This window comes from Neomonachus schauinslandi, chromosome 6 (assembly GCF_002201575.2).
Source record: "Neomonachus schauinslandi chromosome 6, ASM220157v2, whole genome shotgun sequence".
Lineage (NCBI taxonomy): Eukaryota > Metazoa > Chordata > Mammalia > Carnivora > Phocidae > Neomonachus > Neomonachus schauinslandi.
In genome coordinates this window covers 26,084,388-26,105,499 of record NC_058408.1, presented here as the reverse complement: position 1 = coordinate 26,105,499, position 21,112 = coordinate 26,084,388, and the positions used below count along the sequence as shown (strand labels likewise).

The 21,112-nt window shown below is 57.4% G+C and overlaps 1 protein-coding gene across 2 annotated transcripts; it reads right to left on the bottom strand.

The window, feature by feature from the left end:
* Nucleotides 1–3,877: 3,877 nt before the first annotated feature.
* ETNK2 (ethanolamine kinase 2) lies at nucleotides 3,878–21,007 on the bottom strand. Of its 2 annotated transcripts, XM_021686598.2 has the most exons (8): nucleotides 20,551–21,007; nucleotides 18,601–18,860; nucleotides 15,483–15,605; nucleotides 10,954–11,096; nucleotides 10,044–10,127; nucleotides 7,373–7,518; nucleotides 5,795–5,868; nucleotides 3,878–4,206 (listed from the first exon to the last, which is right to left on the bottom strand). In XM_021686598.2, exons 1-8 carry the CDS (start codon nucleotides 20,806–20,808, stop codon nucleotides 4,134–4,136), a joined length of 1,161 nt encoding a protein of 386 aa, XP_021542273.1. In that variant the 5' UTR covers nucleotides 20,809–21,007; the 3' UTR covers nucleotides 3,878–4,133. The 2 variants fall into 2 exon arrangements, with proteins under 2 accessions (XP_021542273.1, XP_044772257.1); XM_044916322.1 differs by lacking the exon at nucleotides 15,483–15,605 and having other exon boundaries at nucleotides 3,941–4,206.
* Between the last annotated feature and the right edge of the window lie 105 nt (nucleotides 21,008–21,112).

Below are 21,112 nucleotides of genomic sequence, written 5' to 3'. Positions count from 1 at the left end.
AGCGGGGAGAGCGGGGAGGCTGGCCTGGAGCCTGGCCTGGAGCCTGAATTCCTAAATGTGCCGCCAGCCCGGGCACCACTGCCCCCTTGTGGCAACTCCGGGGAGCTTTGGGCATGGGATCTGGGAGCAAACCTCGGAGGCCAGTGAAGCCCAGGCCAAGCCTTTGGAGTGACAGATGCCACCCAGAGAGCCTGCACCCCAGAGAAGACCCTGCCCCTGCTCCATGAGGTAAGCTAGACTTCACCACACATTGTCTACCCCCGTCCTAAGAAAGAAGGCAGTAGTGAGAGCCCAGAAGCAGTCAGGAGGCCAGAACTAGCCCCATGGCCTCTGCTGGGAGGTGGGTGTCAGGTCTCCCCTCTGGGCTTCGTCCTCCTCTGAAAACACGGAGGTTAAGCCTTCACCGTAGTTCTTATCTCCTTTTGGAGAGAGGAGTCCAGTGAATACCTAAGGGAAGTGGTGGACCCTCCTCCCAGGAAAGGACTCCCATGGGTGCCCTGAGCCCATTTAGGAGCCCTCCAGGCTACTGAGTAATGAAGCAAGGTCGCTAACAATGTGCTTCAGGGCTCGATGACCTTTGTTTTGAATGAGGATTTCAAAGGCGTACCATACTAAGAGAAATAACAGCCCCTTAGACTTAAGTTTTAGTTTGTCATCAGCCCTTTTAACAGTGATCAACAAAAGGACCAACTCTTATCAAACATTAATCCCATTGTATGGAATGAGGGCAGCAAAGCTGAAGGGTAATTCTAGTGGAAGAGTGAGACTTGGGTTGGATTAATAGAGGTCATGTGTTCACAACCAGGGAGATAGGAGAGGGTAGGGGTGAGAAAGTTAGGTGTGGTTCATTCCAGGGCCTCTAACTGGGGAGTGAAGACCCCCCCCCCCCAGGTTTAAGTCCTGGCATTTTGGCTGCTGGCCTTTGCGGGTTCTTCCCAGAGCTTTAGGCCTCCTCATCTTATCTCAGGCAGGGTACAAACACAGCCCAGCCTCTCTGGCCCTCCAGGAAAAGACCCAGGTGGTCCTTGAGGAGCATGGCTGACTGCAGCGCCTGCCCTCTAGTGGTCGTGGGGAGAATTGCTCATTTTAACTTGGCACTGTCCTCCCACCCTTCAGACTCCACTACCTCCCACACTGTGTTCCTAACCAAATCAGGGCAGTCTGTCTGGACCCTCCCAGCCAGGCTCACCCTCATTCCCTGCCAGTCCTGAGTTCTTCTCACTTCCCTATTCCCAGGTTCTCTGTGGCTTCAGGGGAGCCTGGGGCCAATACTGTCGTCCTCCCACTCTAGGAACCCTTGTCCTGCCCTCATTCCAGCTGCTGGGATGGAATCACATGCCCTGCATGCTTTTAAGATGGACAGTGCCCTCCACGAGGACCTTTGGTTGGTACCCTGGAGCCCGATCCCTCCTGTCCCAGGAGAGGCAGGATAGGATCAGGTAGGCAGTGAGGCCAGGAACAGAAGGTTCTGGTCATTACCAGAAGGCTGGGGCCTTCTCTGCCCTCTCTTTGCAGGAGGCACAGGCCGAGGGTCAGAGCCCAGCCGAGATCAACCTCTGCCCTGGTGTGCTTTGCCCGGAGCTCCTGCTGTGTGTCCAGCAAAGGTCTGAGAGTAGAGCCCAGCGCCCCCGGGAGTTGCCAAGGCCTGGTGCTTGGAACCAGGGGGGGCAGGGGTGCTGGTTAGTCTCGGGTGGCAGTGAAAGGAGAGACAGGACTCCAGGCTTTGAGGGGGAGGGGCCTCCTAAACTACCCCCCCCCACACACCCCTGCCCCCACCTGCCCCCTCTCCGGGAGCACTGGAGGAATGAGGATGTTTTCTCAAAGGCAGTGGGATGGTGCCTGCAGGTTCGCTCCTTTGGTGCAGGTGGTGGCCGGGGCCGTAGGGGCACAGGATGGTACCTGGGGGGCCCTGTCCCAGTCATTCCCTGCTCACCACTGCAACACCGTCTCCAACGCTGTGACATCAAGGCCCCAGGAGGCTGGAAACGAAGCTGCCTTCCCAGTGGTTATTTCTCCCCTCAGCTCCAGAGGTGGATCTGAGAGGAACAAGCAGGGTGGGCACTGCCCTTTAGTCCACAAGAAGGCCCTGCCCACGAGCACCTGACCCCATGGTACCCCTGAGGGGCCCTGCCTGCCCAGCCCCAGCACTGTCCCTAGGCCGGGGCCCACCTTTTCCCCCACGTCCTCTCCCGTACCCTTCCTGGGCTTGGTACGGCTACCCCCGAGGGCCCCTGGCCACACTGGATCACCATGACCTTGAAGGCCCCAGCTGCTGGGGCTAGCTCTCCTCCAGCGGTTTCCATGGCAGCCGGTACTTTCGCCGGCAAAAGCCAAACAGCCAGAGTCTACCTGGCAGGCAGCCACTGCTCTCCCCGCTCTTCAGGGCACCGGGCACCTTCTGGGGGGCCTTGGGCACCTTCCGGGGGGCCCTGGAGGCAGCGCTGCTTCAGCAGCCCGGGCTGCCGAGAGGGGTACCCCGGCTCTCCTTTGAGCTTCTGCTCTCCCTTCCCTCTGGCCATCTGAGAGAGTAACCGATTCATTCCAGAAATCATCATTGCCTGCTCTCCAGCAGAGCAGCACCCCCGCCCCCTCAGCGGCTAGGAGCCAAAACCGGCCCAGGAAGAAGGTCCTGAGTGCGTCCCTGCAGGGTCTCACCGGTTTCCCGCCTGGTGAGGCCCCAGCCTAGCTCCCTTCCCCAGTAGCAGTGTCCTCCTGGGCTCCCCTTATTCTAGCAAGACGGTCAAAGGCAGAAGAGTGGTGAAGGCACTAGACCGGTCCAGACCTATCCCAAACCAGGAGCCCAGGCCTTGCGAGCCAGGTGCACGGAGGGTGGGGTAGGAAGCGTGCAGCCTCAGGGACCCCTGGAGGCACGGGCTGCAGCAACCCCCCACCCCACTGCGGGAGAACTAATCCATCATCCCCTCTAGGTCAAAGTCAAATCCTCACTGTAGGCACTCAGACACAGAGTGGTCCAGAAATGGCCATTTTAATGCAGAAAACCATGATAATTTACAAATGAATCACTTTTTTTGGGCCAGAGCCAGGAGGCTGTGAGGGCAGAGAGAAGGTGGAGGCCATTGAGAGTCCGGGGCCATGAGCTCAGCACCTTCACGACCCATCCTACCCAGGCTCTTGGATGCCCGGTGAGCCCCGAAGTCCCTAGCCCCGGCCCCTTGACTCCCACTACTCATTTCCTAGTGGGAAGTGCTTGGGTCAACTTCAGGACAGAAGGTGGAGAGGGGGAGACAAATCCTTAGAACTGAGGTCCTGGAGGGCAGGGCAGGGAACAAGGCAGGAAGCTGCTGGCTGCTGTTGGCCACCCCCCTCTGGGTTCCGTCCCCCTCCGGCCAAGCACGAAGCAGAGCTGGGCTCTGGAGGCCCAGGAGGGCACCACCCCCTTGCCTTCCCTCCCAGCAGGTGGCAGAGAGACAGAACACAAGCACAGAGCAAAAAGGGCACGGGAGGCGAAGGAGCACAGGGGCTGGGGCAGAGGTCTGGGCAGAGGAAGGGGTGGTTTGATTGGATCTGGCTTGGAGAAAGGGAGGGATCTCAGATGAGGCGGGTTTGGGGGGAACCGTTAAACCCAGTTCTAGACCATCCCCCCCAAGATATGTACATCCATCTGTCAGAGTTGGCATGATGCTGGTTTGGGTTCATCAGCACCTCCCACGTGAGGCATGCAGGGGGAGATGGGCTGGAGGCTCAGGGCACTGGAGGTAGAAAGGAGCCCTCCCACCTCCCCCTTTCCCCAAGCCAGGAAGGTCAAAGACACATCTAAGGCAGCCCCGATTCCAGCCTGGCCTGAGGCCAGGAATACTGGGCTTCCCAGGGGTGGTTGTGGTCCAGGCCCTGGCTGACTAGAGGCACTTCCCCAAGCCCCCCAGCCCCCTCCCCCCAAGTCTGGCAAGGTGAAGGGGACCCCCCAGAGCTGGGTCCTATCAGCCCCTCCAAACAAAAGCATGTGGTCTCCAGCAGCATCCACTGGGGGCTGGCGGCAGGGGTGGAGCCTTCTTCCTGGACACCCACCTGTCCCCTCTCCCACCTTGTCCAAGTGTGTGGCCCCCAGAGCAGGACAGAGCCCTGGAGAACAGGTCTGGCCGGGCAGATGGGTAAGGGAGAGATGGGGAAGCTGGTCACTTTGGCATCTCCAAGGCTGACACTTGAGGCTTCACCTTGAAGTACTGGTGGAATCGGATCACTGCGTACCTGCCGGAGGACGAGAACAGGAGCCCGGCTGAGAAGGAAAGCCAGGTGGGCCCGACCTGGGGGACTCTCACCGTGAGCAAGTCTCACCAGCTCAACCCCAGGGCAGGCGGAGGTTTGTTTTTTTAACTTTATTTTTCTTCTTAGATTGGACTGGAGCAGCCCTTCCCCAAATGCTTTTTTTGTTGTTGTTTTGTTCTTTAAATCCCTTTAAAGCTCTCCAAGACTTTTTCAGTTAGCAAAACTGAAACTCTGTACCCATTAAACAGCAATTTCCCGTATCTCCCTCCCCGCGGTGCAGGCTTGGCAAAAACCACTCTACGGTTGTCTTTAAAAAAAAAAAAAAAAAAGTTTAAGTAAACACACCACATGTGGGGCTCAAATTCATGAGCCCAAGGTCAAGAGTCGTATGCTCTACTGACTGAGCCAGTCAGGTGCCCCCCTACTCTCTGTTTCTATGAACTTGACTAATTTAGTTATATAACTGGAATCCTACAGTATTGGTCTTTCTGTGACTGGCTTCTTTCACTTAGCCTGTCCTCAGAGTTCGTATGTTGTAGCATGTGACATGGCTTCCTCTCTTTAAAAGGCTGAGTAATATTCCACCGTGTGTAGACCATACTTTGTTTCCCCATTCAGCCATCCATGGACATGGGGTTGCTCCGCCTCTTGGCTGTTGTGAATAATGCTATCAACGTGGGTGTGCAAATAGCTCTCTGACCCCCTGCTTTCAACTCCGGCTACACACCCAGCAGCAAGAATACTGGATCGCCCAGGAATTCTATTTTTAACTATTTGAGGAAGCACGGTATTGTTTTTCCCAGGAGCTGCACCATTTTACGTTCCCACCAGTGGCGTCCAAGGGTTCTGATTTTCTACATCCTTCCCAACCCTTGTTTTCTGTTTATCTGCTAATAGCCATCCTAGGTGTGAGTGAGATCTCACTGTGCCTTTGACTTGGATCTCTCCAGTCGCTGTGAACACTGTGAAGTCAGGGTAGTGACTCCTTTCCAGCTGAGGGAGGGGGACAGGGCAAGACGACTAGACCAGTATGGAGAAGCGCTAGACAAAACGATTCCTGGTCCTTAAGGACATGTGTACTTGATGATGGAGCCAGGAGTCAGTAATTCGGTACAGTCTCAGTGCAGACCCTAGTACCTCACTGAAGGAGGAGCCGGGCCCAATATTGCACATGGTAAGTGCTCAACCACCTGAGTGACCTCAGGGAGTCACTTTTGCTCTCTGGAAGAACTCTGTCCTCTCTGCTATAAAATGAACAGGTTTTTCACCACCAGGTTCTGTGGCTAAGAGCAATGGCCTAAGATGGAGGAGGGAAAGCGAATCTCCTACGAGGCACAAGGGGAGGGTTCAAGAACCCTTTTGACTACTTTCAGAGTGGTGCTCTGGGCTCAGATGTTTCCCCTAGAGTGGTGACTCCCCTGGATACGGGGTGGCTGGAATGGGGACAAGTTAGCAGAGCAGAGGAAGGGACTTTGGATGTTCTCCCTGGGCTGTCCTTTGCCCCCACACCCTTGGCTCAAGCTACTCCTTTCCCCCCTCCCCACCACCCCAACTCGCCCCCTGCACTCACCTGAGGAAATCAAAGTCGATGGTGGAGAACTGGCTCTGGATGAGGGCCCAGAGTGCCCAGAAGAAGTGAGATGCCTGGAAAGGGACCAAAATGAGTCAACCACTCATGCCTGTCACGAACCCCATGGAGCTAGAGGAAACGGTCACCCTGGAAGACAGAGAACTAGGACACTGGCCGAGACACAATGGGGTCTCCCTGGCACAAGTCAGGGGAATTCTGGAGGTCAAGTCACTGGACTGCATTTGGGGGCTTCACTCCCTTGAGAAAAAGGCAGAGTTCTACCTGCTTCAGGTAGGGGTCAGCGTAATGGTTCTAGAACTTTCAGCTTGTTCCCCAGCCTGAGCATAGCTCCATCCCTGGCTTCTCCCCTGCCCAGGGAATCTCCTGGGGCCTTCAAGGCCAAGGTACCAGGATGAGATGAACCCCTGCCCCAGAGCACAGGCCCAGTCCCACGGTCATCAGGAGGAGCCCCTTAACTGACCTCCTCCACCCCTTTTCCCTCTTCTGTCCAGAGATGGGTTGGGTTGAGAAAGGAGTGTAGATGTGGGCGCAAGAAGCCCCGAGTCTGGGCTTTGACTAAGCCTTCAACTGCTCTCCCTCTGGCCAGAGGCGCCCTCGGGGCCAGACCACCCCACCCCAGGCTCAAGAAACCAGAGCCTGCTCTCAGCTGTCCATGGGCAAACAGCAGTGACATCATGACTATCCCAGGCCAGGGCCCCCCCCACCCCACATCCTGCTCGCCCTGGGGTTGGCTACATAGCACCTCCCCCCACTTTTCAGGATTTCAAGGGGCATAGATCAATTAGCCACATGTCAATGATTACATGAAAACCTTTAGCAAGAGGAAGGCATAAGTGGAACAGCTAAGGGGAAGAACCTGATGGAGAATCGGTTTTGTGCCAATGAGGAAACCAGGAGAGGTAATCCAAAATGACACGTAAGTAAAGATTCTACTTAAGCTCCATGATGTATTGTGAAATCCAGGGCAGTGGACTTGTCTTCTTGCTTCTACGTGCCTGACATTAGTAAGACTAGTTAGCAAGCCCCTGGACACACACCGGAGGAGACCGGGCATGAACCGGGTACCCTGGATAAATGGCACTCAAAATCAAGAACTGACAGCTCACTAACTTGAGCAGGAAGAGCCTGATGGGAGAGGCTTACATGGAGTTGAGTCAGTGAAGGTAGCTAACAAGGAGGATTAGAACTGACATTCTTTATCTCCTCCAAAGGCTTAAAAAAAAAAAAGCGTTTAACTGCAGCATGAAAGGCTAAAGTTAGACGCTAGAGAGAACTGCTTGTCCAAATGAGAGAACTGCTAAAACAGGAAGCTGGGCTCTTTCTTGGAAGTCTTTTCCTAGAAAGGAGAAAGAGACTTGACAGGGTAGGGAAAAGCAGGCAACAGGGCATCTCAGTATTCTGGGGATGCCCAAGAGGGCTCTTCCCAGACCTCACCTCGGGTCCTGGGGTCCCACGACCTCACCCCTCACCCCGGCCTCTGCTTCCTCCACCTTGGGCTGTGGGAGCGGAGGAGCTGGGGTGGGCCCCTCCTCCCGGCCCCTCCCGGCTCACACTTACCAGGGCAAACTTGTTGACTTGCACATAGAGCCTCTCCACCTCCCTGGGGGTCACGGCCATGCCCTTCTGTGCCTGCAGGTAATAGCGCAACCACCGAAGCTGGGTGTCCCGGCCCGGGTACCGGCAGTAATCCACCTCGTTCACACCTGATGGGAAGCAGCCACGGGGCAGTTGCTGGGAGGTGGGCCCACCTGGGGAGGGGGCTCCTCCAGCTCATCGGGGGTTCCCCGCTCCCCTCAAAACCTCCACGTACATCCTGCCAGGCTGTGCCTAGGAATACAGCCTCCTGCCCACCAAACTTACCCTATGTGTGGAGCTGGGGGCGCTGCTTTCCGTGGGCTGGAGGAAAGCACAGAGGCAGACTGGTTGTAGGGCGAGGCATGGTCTTGGGTGTGACAGGGACCCCTAAGACAGCATCACTGTACCCCCGTGCCCTTTATAGGAACTACGGCCCACAGGAGGTGCTCCGTCACAGCACCACGTCAGGGGCCTCCCCTTTGGTGGGATGCTGACCAGTGAGCCCTGCACAAGGCCTTCCCTCCCACTGCCTGGAGTCTCTCATTTAGAAGTGTGGGGTCTCCGACTCTGCCTCCTGGACCAGTGTTGAGCTGGCTCCTTCAAAACCTCGCCTGCAGAGCTTGCTAAAACCACAGGTTCCCAGGCACCTCTAGCCCCCTGTCCAATTCTCCAGATGATTCGGAAATGCAGCCAGGCTTGGAACCCCTGGACCGGGTGGCTTCAATTCCTTCCGGTCTTGCCCTTCCTTGAGTCCTCGAGCTGCCAGCCCAAAGCGCACCAGCCACATCCCGGGCCCTGTGACAGCGGCTTGCCTTCGAGCTGGGACGGAGAGTCGTAGTTCACTTAAGACAGGACCAGGACCTGGCCACCTTTCCCGTGGTCTCTTCCTCCCTCTCCTTTCCAAGCTTCCCTCATACTCCTGGAGAAACACAGTCTCCTGGGGCCCCAAGAGGATGGCTGGGAAAGAATCCCCTGGTGCAGGTGTAGAAACTCAGGCCCAGAGAGCAGAAGCTCGCTCCCGGTCAGCCAGGTAGAGGTGAGGTCACGGTTAGAACTCTTACCCCTGCCTCCCAGAACAGGGTCTCCCTGCTCCCGAGAACCGAGGCGTTCTCCCTCCCCAGTTCCCAATCTCCTTCCCTGCCTTCCTCCTTCCTTCGCAACCTGGGAGCAGGATGCAATCTGCCTCTTTGGAGAAATTCCAGCTGGACCTTGCTCTATGTGGTGGGTGAGGAGGGCTTAAAATGCTTCAGAATGATCCCTTCTGGAAAGGCCAGCGGGTCTGGCAGCTGCGCGCTCAGAGGCCCACGGCCTCTGCTCGGTGCCACACCCCACAGCATCACGGCTCTGCCCAGCTGAAGCCCCACCGTCCTATGGGTTCCTAGATGCAGCTGCTGGCCACCCTGGGAAGTCATACCTTCAGGTGCAATGAGCGCTTGCCAGACTTGATCACCTGGGGTTCTTGAAGGGGCACAACTGGCCAGGCTTGGGCTGGGGAGTGGCTGAGGCGGGGCCAGGTGGCAGTTTTGGAGCTGGCCTGGGTGTGTCTCACCTGTCCTGCATCCCAGGGGCTGGCCCCGTCACGCTGATCACCCCACACTGCCAGTCGGATGATGTCCCTCCAGCCCCGGGGTCCAGCTCCATCCATGGGTTGCCTCTCTGGTCCCATCAAATTGTTTAACAATGAAGCCCTCAAGCTGGAAAAACCTGCCCAGCTTCCTCACACAAATGATTCTATTGTAGATCCTGGGCCTTTGCTGAGCTGGCTAGCGCAACAAAACAGCCCTCATCCAACCCCATCCGCTCCCGCGCCGGTCTCCCTTAGCTACCGGCAGGCTTCCCTGCCTAGTACCAGCAAATACCAGCATGAGGCTTAGCATGTGCTACACGTGTGTGTGTGTGTGTGTGTGTGTGTGTGTGTGTCACGCTGATGGGAAGAAGTAGGTACTATTAATATCTCCACTTTCCAGAGGCCTAGAGAAGCTAAGTGACCAGCCCAAGGGTCACACAGCTAGTAAGCTACAAAGCCAGGATTTGAACTTGGACAGTCCAGTTGCAGAGTATATGCTTTTCACGAGTTCCTCCTAGATGATTCTCATCAGGCCACCAGCTTGTTCTGCTCCTTCTCTGCATGCAGGACCCTTACTCACGATCGTGCAGGTGATGCTGGGAGAAGGCAGCCTGGGTGAAGGGGCAGGCAGAAGCTACGTCTGCCCAGGGGAAGGGGGCTTTTTCTTAAGATTTTTTAATTTTCTAAGGTAATCACCCGATGTGGGGCTTGAACTCACAGCCCCAAGATCAAGAGCCGCACGCTCTTGAGCCAGCCAGGCACTCCAGGGTCTTTTTCTAACTCACATGCCAAGCCTAGTGTCGTTAGGGGTCCTATGGAGGGCACATTCTCCTGATTTGTACCAAACTGCCAGATGGGCTAGCAGGGGTCGGCTCTGTGTGTGTGGGTCTGGCCTCCCCCATGAGACTTGGTGCTCCCTCAAGGCAAGCTGTGCCTTCCTCCATGAGTCGTGAGATTGTGGAGGCCAGGGCCTGTCAGGTCTCTACCCAGCGAGGCCAGAACCCCCTCTCATCCTCACCCTGGACCTGGCCATCCATCACGAGGAAAGTATCTTGAACAAAGACCAAATAGCAATACCCTTCTCACCTGCAAACTCATTGAAATGGTTGCCAATGTCAAAGGCCTGGTAGTTGTAGCCGGCGTACTCATAGTCAATGAACCTTACGTGACCTGCGAGGCAGGAGAGAGGGATGAGGGTCGGTCCCCGGAGATAGGGGAATGGCCTGGTCAAGTCCCCACAGACCTCCGGAATGCACGCACGGACTCTGGCTGGCCTCTGGTGGCAACCCAGCCCCCACCCTCCCCAGTGGCCGCCTTCGACACTGTTCTTTTGTCCATCTGCCCTCCGGCTGTCCCTCACATAGGTGGATGCTCAAGCTCCGCTCATCTACAGATGTCTGTCCTCAGCATGGCCAAGGACCAGAAATAAAGGCCAGGGCTCCCTGGGGCTAGAGCTCTCATTAGGCACACAGGAAGGTTCTGTCTCTAGGAGGGCCTGGGCCACCCCAGATGCCCTCAGAAGCCCAAAATGTTGTCGGCGGGGAATGGGTCAGGTGGCCTCACATCAAGGACCTCCACAAACCAGTTTTAAGTTCTTTCTGGGCATAGGTTTTTCTAAGTGGAATTTTATTTCCTTTTCCTTTTCTCTTTTTTTTTTTTTTTAAAGATTTTATTTATTTGACAGAGAGAGACACAGCGAGAGAGGGAACACAAGCGAGGGGAGTGGGAGAGGGAGAAGCAGGCTTCCCACGGAGCAGAGAGCCCGATGTGGGGCTCGATCCCAGGACCCTGGGACCATGACCTGAGCTGAAGGCAGACGCTTAACGAGTGAGCCACCCAGGTGCCCCTCTCTTTCTCTCTTAAATTAACTTGAGATCTAAACTGGAAGGTCGCCTTTTGCTTGTTCAAGGGCCAGTGTGAGGACCGGCACCCGGAAGACAGCTGATCACTCAGGCCCGGCCCAGCTGCCACCCAGCCAGAGCCCGGGAAGCCGTACCTTTGGTGCTGTCGTAGATAATGTTCTTGCAGAGCAGGTCATTGTGACAGAAGACCACAGGGGAGTCCAACTGGGACAGGTGCTCCTTCAGCCAGGCCAGCTCCTGTTCCAACACCTCCACCTGGGGGACATCTGCGGAAAGGCTGGGCAGCGGCCAGAATGGAGGCTGACAGTAAGACAGGCCGCCACTGGGCCTCTGGAGCCCTGAGCTCTGGCCCTGTCACCTCCTGTTCCTGCAGAGGACCCCTGGACAAAGGGCCCGCCCTTCAGACCCTCACTTTTGTCCTCTGGCGCTAAGGCGTCCTGATCTCCTGACTTCCTGCAGTCACTCTAAGCAGCTTATTAAAACACGGGCGTAAAAGCATTTTGCAAAGCTTGTATGTCCCCGATCCAATGGCATCCCTGCTACTTCATGAAAGGGGGAGGAAGGTAAGGAAGGAGGCACAGAGAGAGGACAGGAGGGGGGAATGTGCATCCACACGAGAACAAGGGCAGAGGGGAGGGCTGTGAACAGACCCGCTTTCAGGGCGCTGGGGAAGATGCCTGCAAGGAGGTGTGCTCCAAGACTGTCTGGGGGAGGCATCACAGTGCCCTGCAGAGGGCACGGACACTCCTGGCCGGTCCCCCTCCCCTTCTAGCAGCTGGTGTCACAGGTGGAAAGGACCAGAGAGCTCATAAAGCCTAACTTCTCATCTCACAGAGAGACCACTCAGGCCCACTTAAGAAAGCAAACAAACTGCTTCTTGGGCTCACTTCTACAAGACCAAGGAACTATTAGGGCCTTTCAATCAAGCATTGGCTCTGAAGCTCCCTGGTGACTTGTCTCCTCCACCCTGAACTAGGAGCATGTGTGTCCTTGTCCCAGACCGCGCATGTGTGGGCAACTTGCAGGCAGGAACACAGATGACAAAGGCCAGCCCTCTTTCTGCCCTGCCCCATCCCGCAACACCTAAGGCCTTGCTGCTGAAAGAAACCCACGTTGAGGAATGAATGAATGGATGGGCCAATCGGTGCTGGTAGCAGAGGCCATGTGGAAGTTGGTGAGGGCACGCTGTGCTGGGATGCTCTGAACTTTGGTCCCCAGGAAGCACACAGGACTGTGTACACTGAAAAGCCAAATAGTTAGCACAGCCCTTAAAACCCCAGAACCACCAATGAGTGGAGGGGAGGAGGCTGGGGTTTTATCTCTTGTTCTGTCTCCATGTAGCTCCTGTTTGCTTTCTTATCCGGGGCAGCCAGAGTACATGCAGGAGGATGAGCGTGAGATCCGTCCTCCCGACCCTCCCAAAGGATGCCCCGTCAGCCCCTCACGTGGCCCAGAGGCCAAAACATGGCAAAGAGCGTTCGGCAACTAAGGCATCCCCCTCTCCCCCTGGGAAAGGATGAGCGGCAGGCTCCCTCCCAGGCTTTGAGAAGGTCAAAGCTAGAGAGGATCTTAGGCCTCTAGTGCAAATCTTTGGGGAAATGGAGGCTCAAGGAAGAGGGCAGAGGCCTTCCAGCTTCCAGATGTTTCTTGCACAGCTGGACCCTCTTCCCCCTCACCCAAGGGAAGCAGTCCTCAGCCTGTCGATGGATGCAAAATCAAGCGGAACCTCCTAACTGTGAGGGCCTCGGTGCCCCTCAGAGGCTCTGCACAGGCCACTCTGAACTGGGGAGAGTCTAACAAGGGGGGTGGATCTGGGGGGAGGGGGGCTTCCTTTAGCCTCACTGGAGTTTATCTCTGTCAACCGGTCTGCATAAACGCACTTCAGTCTCGGCTCTCCTTAAGAAGATACCTTTCAAGATTCTTTTTTTCTTTTCTTGGTCCAAGACCATCTAAAGATAAGAATTAGGAGGGCTCCTTTGGTTTGCTCTGGTCTCAGCCTGAAAGACATGCCTTTGACATCTAAGATACCTGCTGCCCAGGCCCTGACCCCCACCTTACCCACCCCAAGGCCACACAGATGGTTACTGTGGGAGCGGTCCAGGCCTTCTATCTCCCTGGGCAGCCTCCCTCCCCTGAGCACTTGAAACCCCGCCAGCTTCGCTACCTTCAGCCCTGAGCCCACTAGACTTTCTCAGGGCTGTGCAGTTGACAGAAGAGTGGCCACCACCGCGTCACAGAAGCTGTCACACACCCCCCCGGGAAACCTGGGGGTTCCTCCTGATGAAAACACTTCTGCCTGCCTGCTAAATACCCACTCAGCTCGCCGGATCTGGGTGGAGGGAAGTACCTCCTCCCACAGTGGACTGAGTGTTGGAGCTTCCTGGCTCATCACCTCTGCCCTTAAACCACTCAACCCATCCCCATCTCCTCCTGATGCCCCCAAAGCAGCGATCACCCCCCACCCTCTATGCCCAACCAAACACCAAGGCCACCAAAATCTATTTCCACAGGGTGCCTGATGCATCCCCCACTCTCCGTGCCCCCCACTCCATCCACCACCACCACCATGAAGCTGCCCGTGGATCCTGCCCATTCAGTTACAACACTCCCTGAGCTGGTCGCCCTACCTCCAATCCCTACCCCCACTTCCCCAAATCCCACCTGATTCTGTCCTTTACAATGCCAGAGAGCTTTCTCCCTAAGCCACAGTCATGGTCCCTGGCTCAGAGGCCTCCACAATGACTGCTAAATGAAATGTTGGCTCCTTAACCTGACTTGAAAGGGTCCTTCCGGTCTAGCTCCAACCCACTTCCCACAGCCCTTCCCAATCACTCCTGAAGGCCCGCTCCGGCCACCCTCATCCACTGGCCACCATGAGCCAAGTGTGTTCACACCGTCTCCGCCAGCCTGAGCGGCCTCCCTTCCCAGCTCTGCCCCTCTACCTCTGCCAGGAAGACTGGCCCTGGTTCTCCCACCTCCACATGCATTACATGCCCTGCCTTCTTTTGTCGCTTCGCATGGGCAGGTCCTATTTACCCAGATGGCTCCTAAGCTCCTTGAAGGCAGGGCCAATGTCACGTCCGTATTTTTCATTGTTTTAAATCGCAGTTGATGTTTGTGAAATGCAGGACTGACTAAATCAGGGTTATTAGACTGCGACTAGAGCTCAAGAGTTTCATCTCATCCAGGTGACTGCTCATCACAGCCCCGCTTGGGGCAGGTTAGGCAGTTTAGGGCAGGCACCGTCCCCTAAAGAGGCTCCGAAAAGTTAAACAACTTGATTTGCCAAGGTCAAATGTATGACAAGAGCAAAGGTAGTCGGTCAGCTCTTCTCCAGGGACCACTCCGCTCCCAACAAGGTCACCCCTGAAGGTTACACAGTGACAGTACAAAGGAAGCTAAAGTAGCAAGGGTCATGCCTGAGCAGCAGGTCTGGGCTCTAGCCCTCGAGCTGCCACCGACCTTGGGCAAGTCCCACCCCCTCTCCAGGCCTCAGTTTTTCCATCTACCAAATGAAAGTGGTGGGCTGCACGATTAGAGGGTCCTGTTGACTCAGACACCCCAGGGTCCTGCTCTCCATGTGTTGTTTTAGCCCTAAGCGATAGGCAGTCCTTGTCCCAGAGATAACATTTGGCATCGAAGGTCTGAATGTGGGCCATCCTGGACAAATAGTCCTAAAGCAGTGCTTGATAATCATTAAGTGGGAGGATCCAGATAAAGTCACGCTTGCGTGTGTGTGTGTGTGAGAGAGACAGACAGACAGACACACACAATTGAGATAGAGTTAATTATTGTCTTGTCATCTTAGAGGAGGGAAGGAGATACCCTACTCCCATGAACCTTTGGAACAAGGGAGATGTTCAACCCAGCAGGGAACATGGAGGGATCAGAGACTCACTACTGCCTTCCCCTGGAGGGGGCAGGGGTGACCCACTCTTCTCTCCAACTCTCTATGCCTCAACGCTATGCTGGGGAGCCAGGCAGCTGAAGGCCAGAAGGACTCTCAGGTTGCTGGCCAGAGAGCCTAGCTGTCTGGGAGCCCCGGCTTCCCTGGGGAAAGGCACTGTCAGGATGGGTGGAGTGCCAGTGAGGAAACTGTAAGCTGTCAGTGTGAACAAGGTGAGGAGCAGGGTCCCCAGGGGCATGTGCGGACGAGAGGCGTCTAGGCAAGTAGCAGGAGTCTTGATGTCCCAAGGGCTTGTCAACTGACAAGCTGAGTTCTGACTGACTGAACTCGGTCGGCCTCACCCCATTCTCAGAGGCCAGGCTCTACCTTCTGGTTGCTCAGAAAGCAGCTTAGGTAGAAAGGGCCCTGGGTTAGGAAACAGGACCCTGCCTCTGATGAGCCCCCAACACTGGGTAAAGCTTAGTCTCTGAGCCTCAGTCTCCTTTAAGTAAAGGGGGAGACGCAGTCCCCAACCCTCATCTCTACCACAACCAGAAGACTCAAAGTGAAATAAGCACATAGGCTTAAAGCTGTGGATCTAAGTTCCTGAGATTCAGTCGATCGGCCCAACTCTGCTTGGAGACAGAGACTCAGCAGTCAGGACTGGAGCCCCTCAGCCTCTGGGTGGGGTGGGGGACAGAGCCCAAAGAATGGAGGCGGGATAACATGAAGGCAGCAGAGACCATGGCAGCTTTGAACCCTCCCAGATCTTTGTACCTGGGGTTGATCTCGTTCTTCACAAGGGTGAAGTAATTGTGCATCTTGTGCCACAGGGTGGGCTTGGGCAGGCTGCCGTTGGCGTGGATGGTGTGAATCTTTGCCATTTCTAAGGCGATGAGCCTAAACAGAAAACAGAAGAGTAGAGCATCAGTGTGGGGCAGGCCCGTCCCAGCTCAGCCCCTCCTGACCAGAAAGGGGTCCTACAGGGTGAGGACTGTGGGCCAGTTAGAGGGCTGAGTGTGGGACAGCCTCTTTTAGGGATTCTCGCTCCTGCAGCAGGAAGGTCTTAGCAGAAGGCATGAAAATGACGTAAGGCCTTTAGCCCAGCAGTGACCTTTCCAGAACCAGAGCTGGGGCTGCTTCAGGGAGCAGGAAGGCAAAGCAGTGGGCCGCCGGCCACAGGTCAGTGACCCTGCCCCACCCCAAGGTCGTGTACCCAGAGCAACCCCTGAGGACAGAGGGGTCACCTGGGGATGGGGGCAGTGGCCCTCCTCCCTCCTTGGACTCTGATCCATGCCGTCAGGGGGAAGTGAATGCAGGGCACCGAGGGATCAGGGGGGTGGTGATGCCAGGCTGGAAAGAAATGCCCGCCTCTTATCAGCCTGGCCAAGGTGGGGAGGGAAGCAGGCCGGCCCAGGGCAGCCCCTTCCTCTGCGGCAGGGAGTTGATGCTGGCGGCTGGGCGCCAAGGACGCAAAACAAACCAGCGTTCTATTTTCAAGTCCTCCTGTGGACATTATCCAAGGTCCCGGGAGAGAAGGAGGGGGCGGTGGGGAAGGGGGCTGGGAGAGGGCGGGGGCGGATGGAGGACTGACCGGTCAGAGAGGGAGGGCCTTGATAAGGACCCCAGCGTCTGAGGCCCTGCGTCCCAGCTGGGCTCCCCCAGTCCTCTGGCAGCTCTCCCTGCTGGGGCCCCACCCCCAGCCCGGCTGCCAAGCCTCCAACATTCACGCTTCCTTCGCCTCTGCCTGTTGCTCGAATAATAATCACTGGGAAAGACAACAAAGGCACTGGCTGTTTGAAACCTTGTTACTGAGCTGTTCCAGGGACACCCCTCCCCTTGCCAGGTCCTGGGAAGGGGCAGGCCATCACCCAACAGGATAGCAGGGCAGTCTAGGGTCTCCTCCGGAAGCCCCCCAGGCTCCCACCTCCTGAAGGGTGGAGGGGGCAGGGGGTGTGGCAGCCACCGAGAGGGTGAGCGATGAAGGCTGTGCTTTCAGAGGCTAGAGGCCCCGGGGCAGGAGGGAACCCGCCAGGGTTTTAGGCGAGGCAGGGAAATAGACCTGAGACCCAGGCCTTCCCTTCCCAAAGGAAGATTCTGACTAGAGCATGAACAGAGCGTTTCCTTGAATATCAATAGGGCTGTTGTCTGGAAAAGCAATGAAAGTAACCTCAACACTCAGCATTTTTATGCTGCAAAGCCTCAGCAGGCAGAGGTTGGGAGGTGGGGTTCAGGGGAACATGAGGACGTGGCTCCCCAAGGCCTCCTCCTTGCCTTTCCCTCAGAGATCCACCTTCACCCGAGAAAGATAATGGACTATCCTTGGAAAATCATCAGGGAAGAGCCTACCTCCTACACCTATCCCAGTTTCTGGCTCTCCCCCAAATGTAAAGTTGTTATCGAACCTACATCCATCTTCAATCTTCCTGACAGTGCTAACTGTTTCCACGAGAGAACAAGGAACAGCACCATATTCACAGAGGTGGCCGGAGACTGGGAGTGACCTGGGGAGGACCTGCCAATATTTGAGCTTATTTACAAAGACTTGAAGGAGAGCTAGGAGCATAGCGTGGGAGAAGCCAGGCCACGGTTCCCCGGGCCCCCACCCTCCTCTGACCTCCTACCTCCAGGCTGGGCACTCAGCGGGAGCCTGAGAAGACCACTGAACAGGTTTGTATGTCCCCCTAACTCCAGACACACACACACACACAACATACAGCTCAACATAAATATCCTAGGGCCTGACCAGCCCCAGAAGCAGTGCTCTGGAGTACTAGGGGGGAAGGCATCTCAGAGTCCCTTCTAAGTCCCTGGAGGGCCTGTTAGGGGTTCTCCGCAAATAGGGCCAGGTGCACTTACTTGGGGTTAACGGGTAACAGGTGAGGAAGCAAAGAAACTTCTTGGTCTACTCCCTAGATGGGCTTTTATTGTTTCTCCTCGGGTATTTGGGGGTATTTGGAAGGCTCCTTCTCCTTGGGTGGGACAGGACTGATCCCAAGGATCCCAGGCCAACCCCTGTGCTGCTGTCCAGGGTCAGGAGTCAACCTCAGCCTGCCTGGGACCTCACTATAGTCGGAGGGCTCCACACGCAGGTGCGGCACGGGGGTGGGGGTGGGGGATTCTGCCTGACATCCCTGCCCAGAACGGTTAGAAGAGAGAAAGGCACTCTGGGCTCCTCTTTAGTTCGCCCCCTTTCAGACCCCACAGAGCCATCCACGGTGCTTGAAGGTTAAGTCTACTTCCTGGGTCCTACACACCCAGGCATTCAATGGGAGGGGCTCCCAGGGGGTCATGGGTTCTTGTGGGCCTCTGGAAGGAAGGCCTGGCAGCTGCCCAAACCTGGGCTCCCAATTTGTCAGGGAACCTGGAAGGAACTCAGTCTGGGGGAGGGCTGGTGTCTCTCTGGGCTGCTAAACCCAAGCTCACCCTGGATAGGGCCCATTCTCCTAGCATGCTTGAGCTCCTGGCAGGAGGGGAGGGGCAGGAAATCCTGGGCGCTCTGGGGATTTGGCTCAGATTTCATTTCCAAGGCTCTGAGAGGTTTCCAGGTCAGACATGGGGTGGGCAAAAGGGCTGAGGCATGAGGCCAGGAAGCGGAGCCCTGCTGCATTTAGGGAACCAGGTCCTTTGGTCTCAGGTTCACCGAATTCTCACTTGCCTCCCTAAGAGGCAGGTCCTCCTTCTAGCAGATGACACTGAAAATCCATTCAAAGCAATGGCCCCTCTCTGCAGAGCAATGCACGTGCGCGCACGCACACACGCACACACACACGCTTTTCATGCAATGAAGTTCACAGACCTTATGACTCATTCATGGACTCCACTCTATGCCGAGGAAGCTGGCCAAGGCCTGAGGAATCGTAGGAATGAATGGTACCCTGGGCCACCTTCTCACCTGAAGAGCCGGGGCTCCCGGATGTGCTCGGGTCCCAGGGCCATGCCCCTCATGTACTCGTAGCACAGCCCATTCTGGAAGGTGCAGTAGAGTTTGGGGGCACAGCCATGTGCTCGCAGCAGCTGGAAGTTCCTGACCTCATTCTCCCGGTCCACCAGCAGCTCGGTACGCTCCCCGTACACCCGGACCAGCACGCAGTCCCGCATGTCCTCCTCCACGTAGCAGGCCACCAGCTTGTTGGTGATGCCATCGGTGAAGCGCTGGCATGCGGAGGGGGAGCACAAGAGCGTGTGGGGGCAGGGTCTCTGCTCTTGCCCCATGGCTCCCCAGCTCCAGCATGGGGTGCTCATTTGCATGCCCAGCACAACCACGCAGAACCCCCCCATTCTTTGGCCCTCTAACTTAAGAGGAGCTCAGCACTGTTCCTAATGCCCTACCCTCCTCAGTGCTTGGGATAGCCTGAGTTCGAGAACAAAACCTCGGCTCAGGCACCCTCACCTCTCCTGGGTCTGGCAGATGGGACTTGGCAGTGGAAGAATTTCCACACTCCTTGGTGGGAGAAGCCCCCTCCCCCCTTCTTACATCTCCATCCCTGAAAGAAACCTCCATGGACCAGAATGTGGCCAGGGAGGAGCAGGAGTTGCCCAGGACAAGTACATTCTGACCCAGCTGCCTCTCACCATCTGCCCAGCGGGGGACTCTTTGCTGCACCTCACGCCCCATCCAGCAGCGGAGGTGCGGGAGGTACAGAGGTTGGCACCCAGCCGAGGGCTTTGGTGGTCAGAGCTCCTTAGGGCCTCTGAGTTTCAAACCAGAAGAGACAGTAGGCCATGGGCTGGGGAAAACAGACTCTCTGGGTACGGTGACAAGGAGGAATGAACCATGGAATTTATAGGGCACAGTGTGACAGAGCTGGTAGCGGCTTTAGAGGACATCTGAACCAATTCTAGGTGGGGAAACTGAGGCCCAGAGAGAAGAGAGACTGGCAGGTAGCACGTTCAATCAGTGCTGGAATTAACTTCAGACCTGCTGGATCCCTTGTGGGTCTTACAACCAAAGTGGGTCTTTTATTTTGAAAATGCTACCCACCCATCCTTCTCCCAAGAGGTGTCTGTCAGCCTCCGCACTGAGTCGGAGAACCGGCCTTTCCCCACCCAGAAGGCCCTGGCAGCACCGAGCCCCGGCCATTCCAGCACTAGCTGCAGGTGCCCGGCTCAGCACTCCTTCCTCAGCACGCAGCTCCCAGAGGGGCTGGCGGGGGAGGGTGAGCAGGTGAAGCCTCTTCAGAGGATGCAGATCAGCTGGGGAGTCTGCCTGAGGCTCCTCAGTGGGCGGCTCTGCCCACACCTGTGTCCCCGAGAACGTGCCCAGCTGAGGGTGGGGAGGCCCCCTGTGTGGGGGTGCTGAGCCTGAGCCTGGGGCGACGGGGAGGGTTTCCACCCAGCGCGGGGGCCCTGGGCTAGCCGGAATTCCACACGGTGGCTCCTGGGACCGGCAGGAACCGCTCAGAGCCTGGAGACTTTGCTCCCACCGCCGGCTGGAGAAGGGGCAGGGATGTGTGTGTGTGTGGAGGTGGGGGGCTCCCTTAAAAGTTCCTGCCTCCTCAGGTTTCAGCGCCGGCCGCGCGCGCTCCTCCGGGCGGCGACAGGGGGTGGGGCCCGCGCGCGCAGCTTGCTGACGGTGGGCAGGTGGACCTCCGGCGGCCCGCGAGCCCCGGGAGGAGGGGGTGTGGGGGCCGGGGAGGGGGGCGTGTGGGGGCCGAGGGAGGTGGGAGCCTGGCTCTGCTTCGGGCCAGAACAGACGAAGCAAAATACACACCCAAACCACCATTGCAACCCTGCCCTGCGCACCCGTGGGACCGCCACCCGGAAGGATGCACGGACAGACGTCCACGCATCCCCGCTCCAGCCCCGACAGGGCCCCAGCCCGGCCCCGCGCCCGCTCGGCTACCTTGGTCCGAACTTGCTCGGGCTTCCAATGCGGCCGCAGCTCCTGGATGAGGCGCAGGGCGCCCGGGAGGATGTCGTCCTGGTCCACGGATATGCCGAAGCAAGGGACGGCGGCGGCCCTCGGGGCGCCCGGCGGCTCCCGGCAGCCCGCGCTGGCCGCCGTCTTCTCCTCCATGCCCCATGAGCACTGCGGGCACGGCGCCTGCCGCCGCAGGTAAAAGGGCGAGCACGGCAGAGGAGCCGAAGGGGGCACAGCCATTCCCAGCAGCCCCACCCCCTCGGAGCCGCCGCGCGAGCGCTAGCCCCTGCGGGGGGGCCCGGCGCGGCGGTGGGAGTGGTAGAGGAGGGGCCAGGGGAAGTCCATGACTCAGGAGCCCGCTGCCCGCTCCGATCGGCGCCCGAAGCCGACCCGGGAACGCCGGGGCCCGCCGCGATTGTGACATCATCACGGGCGGCGGGCCGCGGGGCGGGGGCCCGGGAACGCCCCCGCCCCGCCCCCGCCCCGGCCCCCGGGCCGCGGCGGGCTCGGCGGCCGCCGCTACCTGGAACGCGGGGCGGGGGTG

What these genes read in the sequence shown, in the direction of transcription:
- ETNK2 (XM_021686598.2), bottom strand. Translation starts at nt 20,808, where the DNA reads ATGGCTGTGCCCCCTTCGGCTCCTCTGCCGTGCTCGCCCTTTTACCTG. An exon ending in CCGAGCAAGTTCGGACCAAG is followed by an intron (nt 18,861 to 20,550) that starts GTAGCCGAGCGG and finishes TCCGCATGCCAG; the next exon opens with CGCTTCACCGATGGCATCAC. An exon ending in TATCTACGACAGCACCAAAG is followed by an intron (nt 10,128 to 10,953) that starts GTACGGCTTCCC and finishes CCTGCCTCGCAG; the next exon opens with GTCACGTAAGGTTCATTGAC.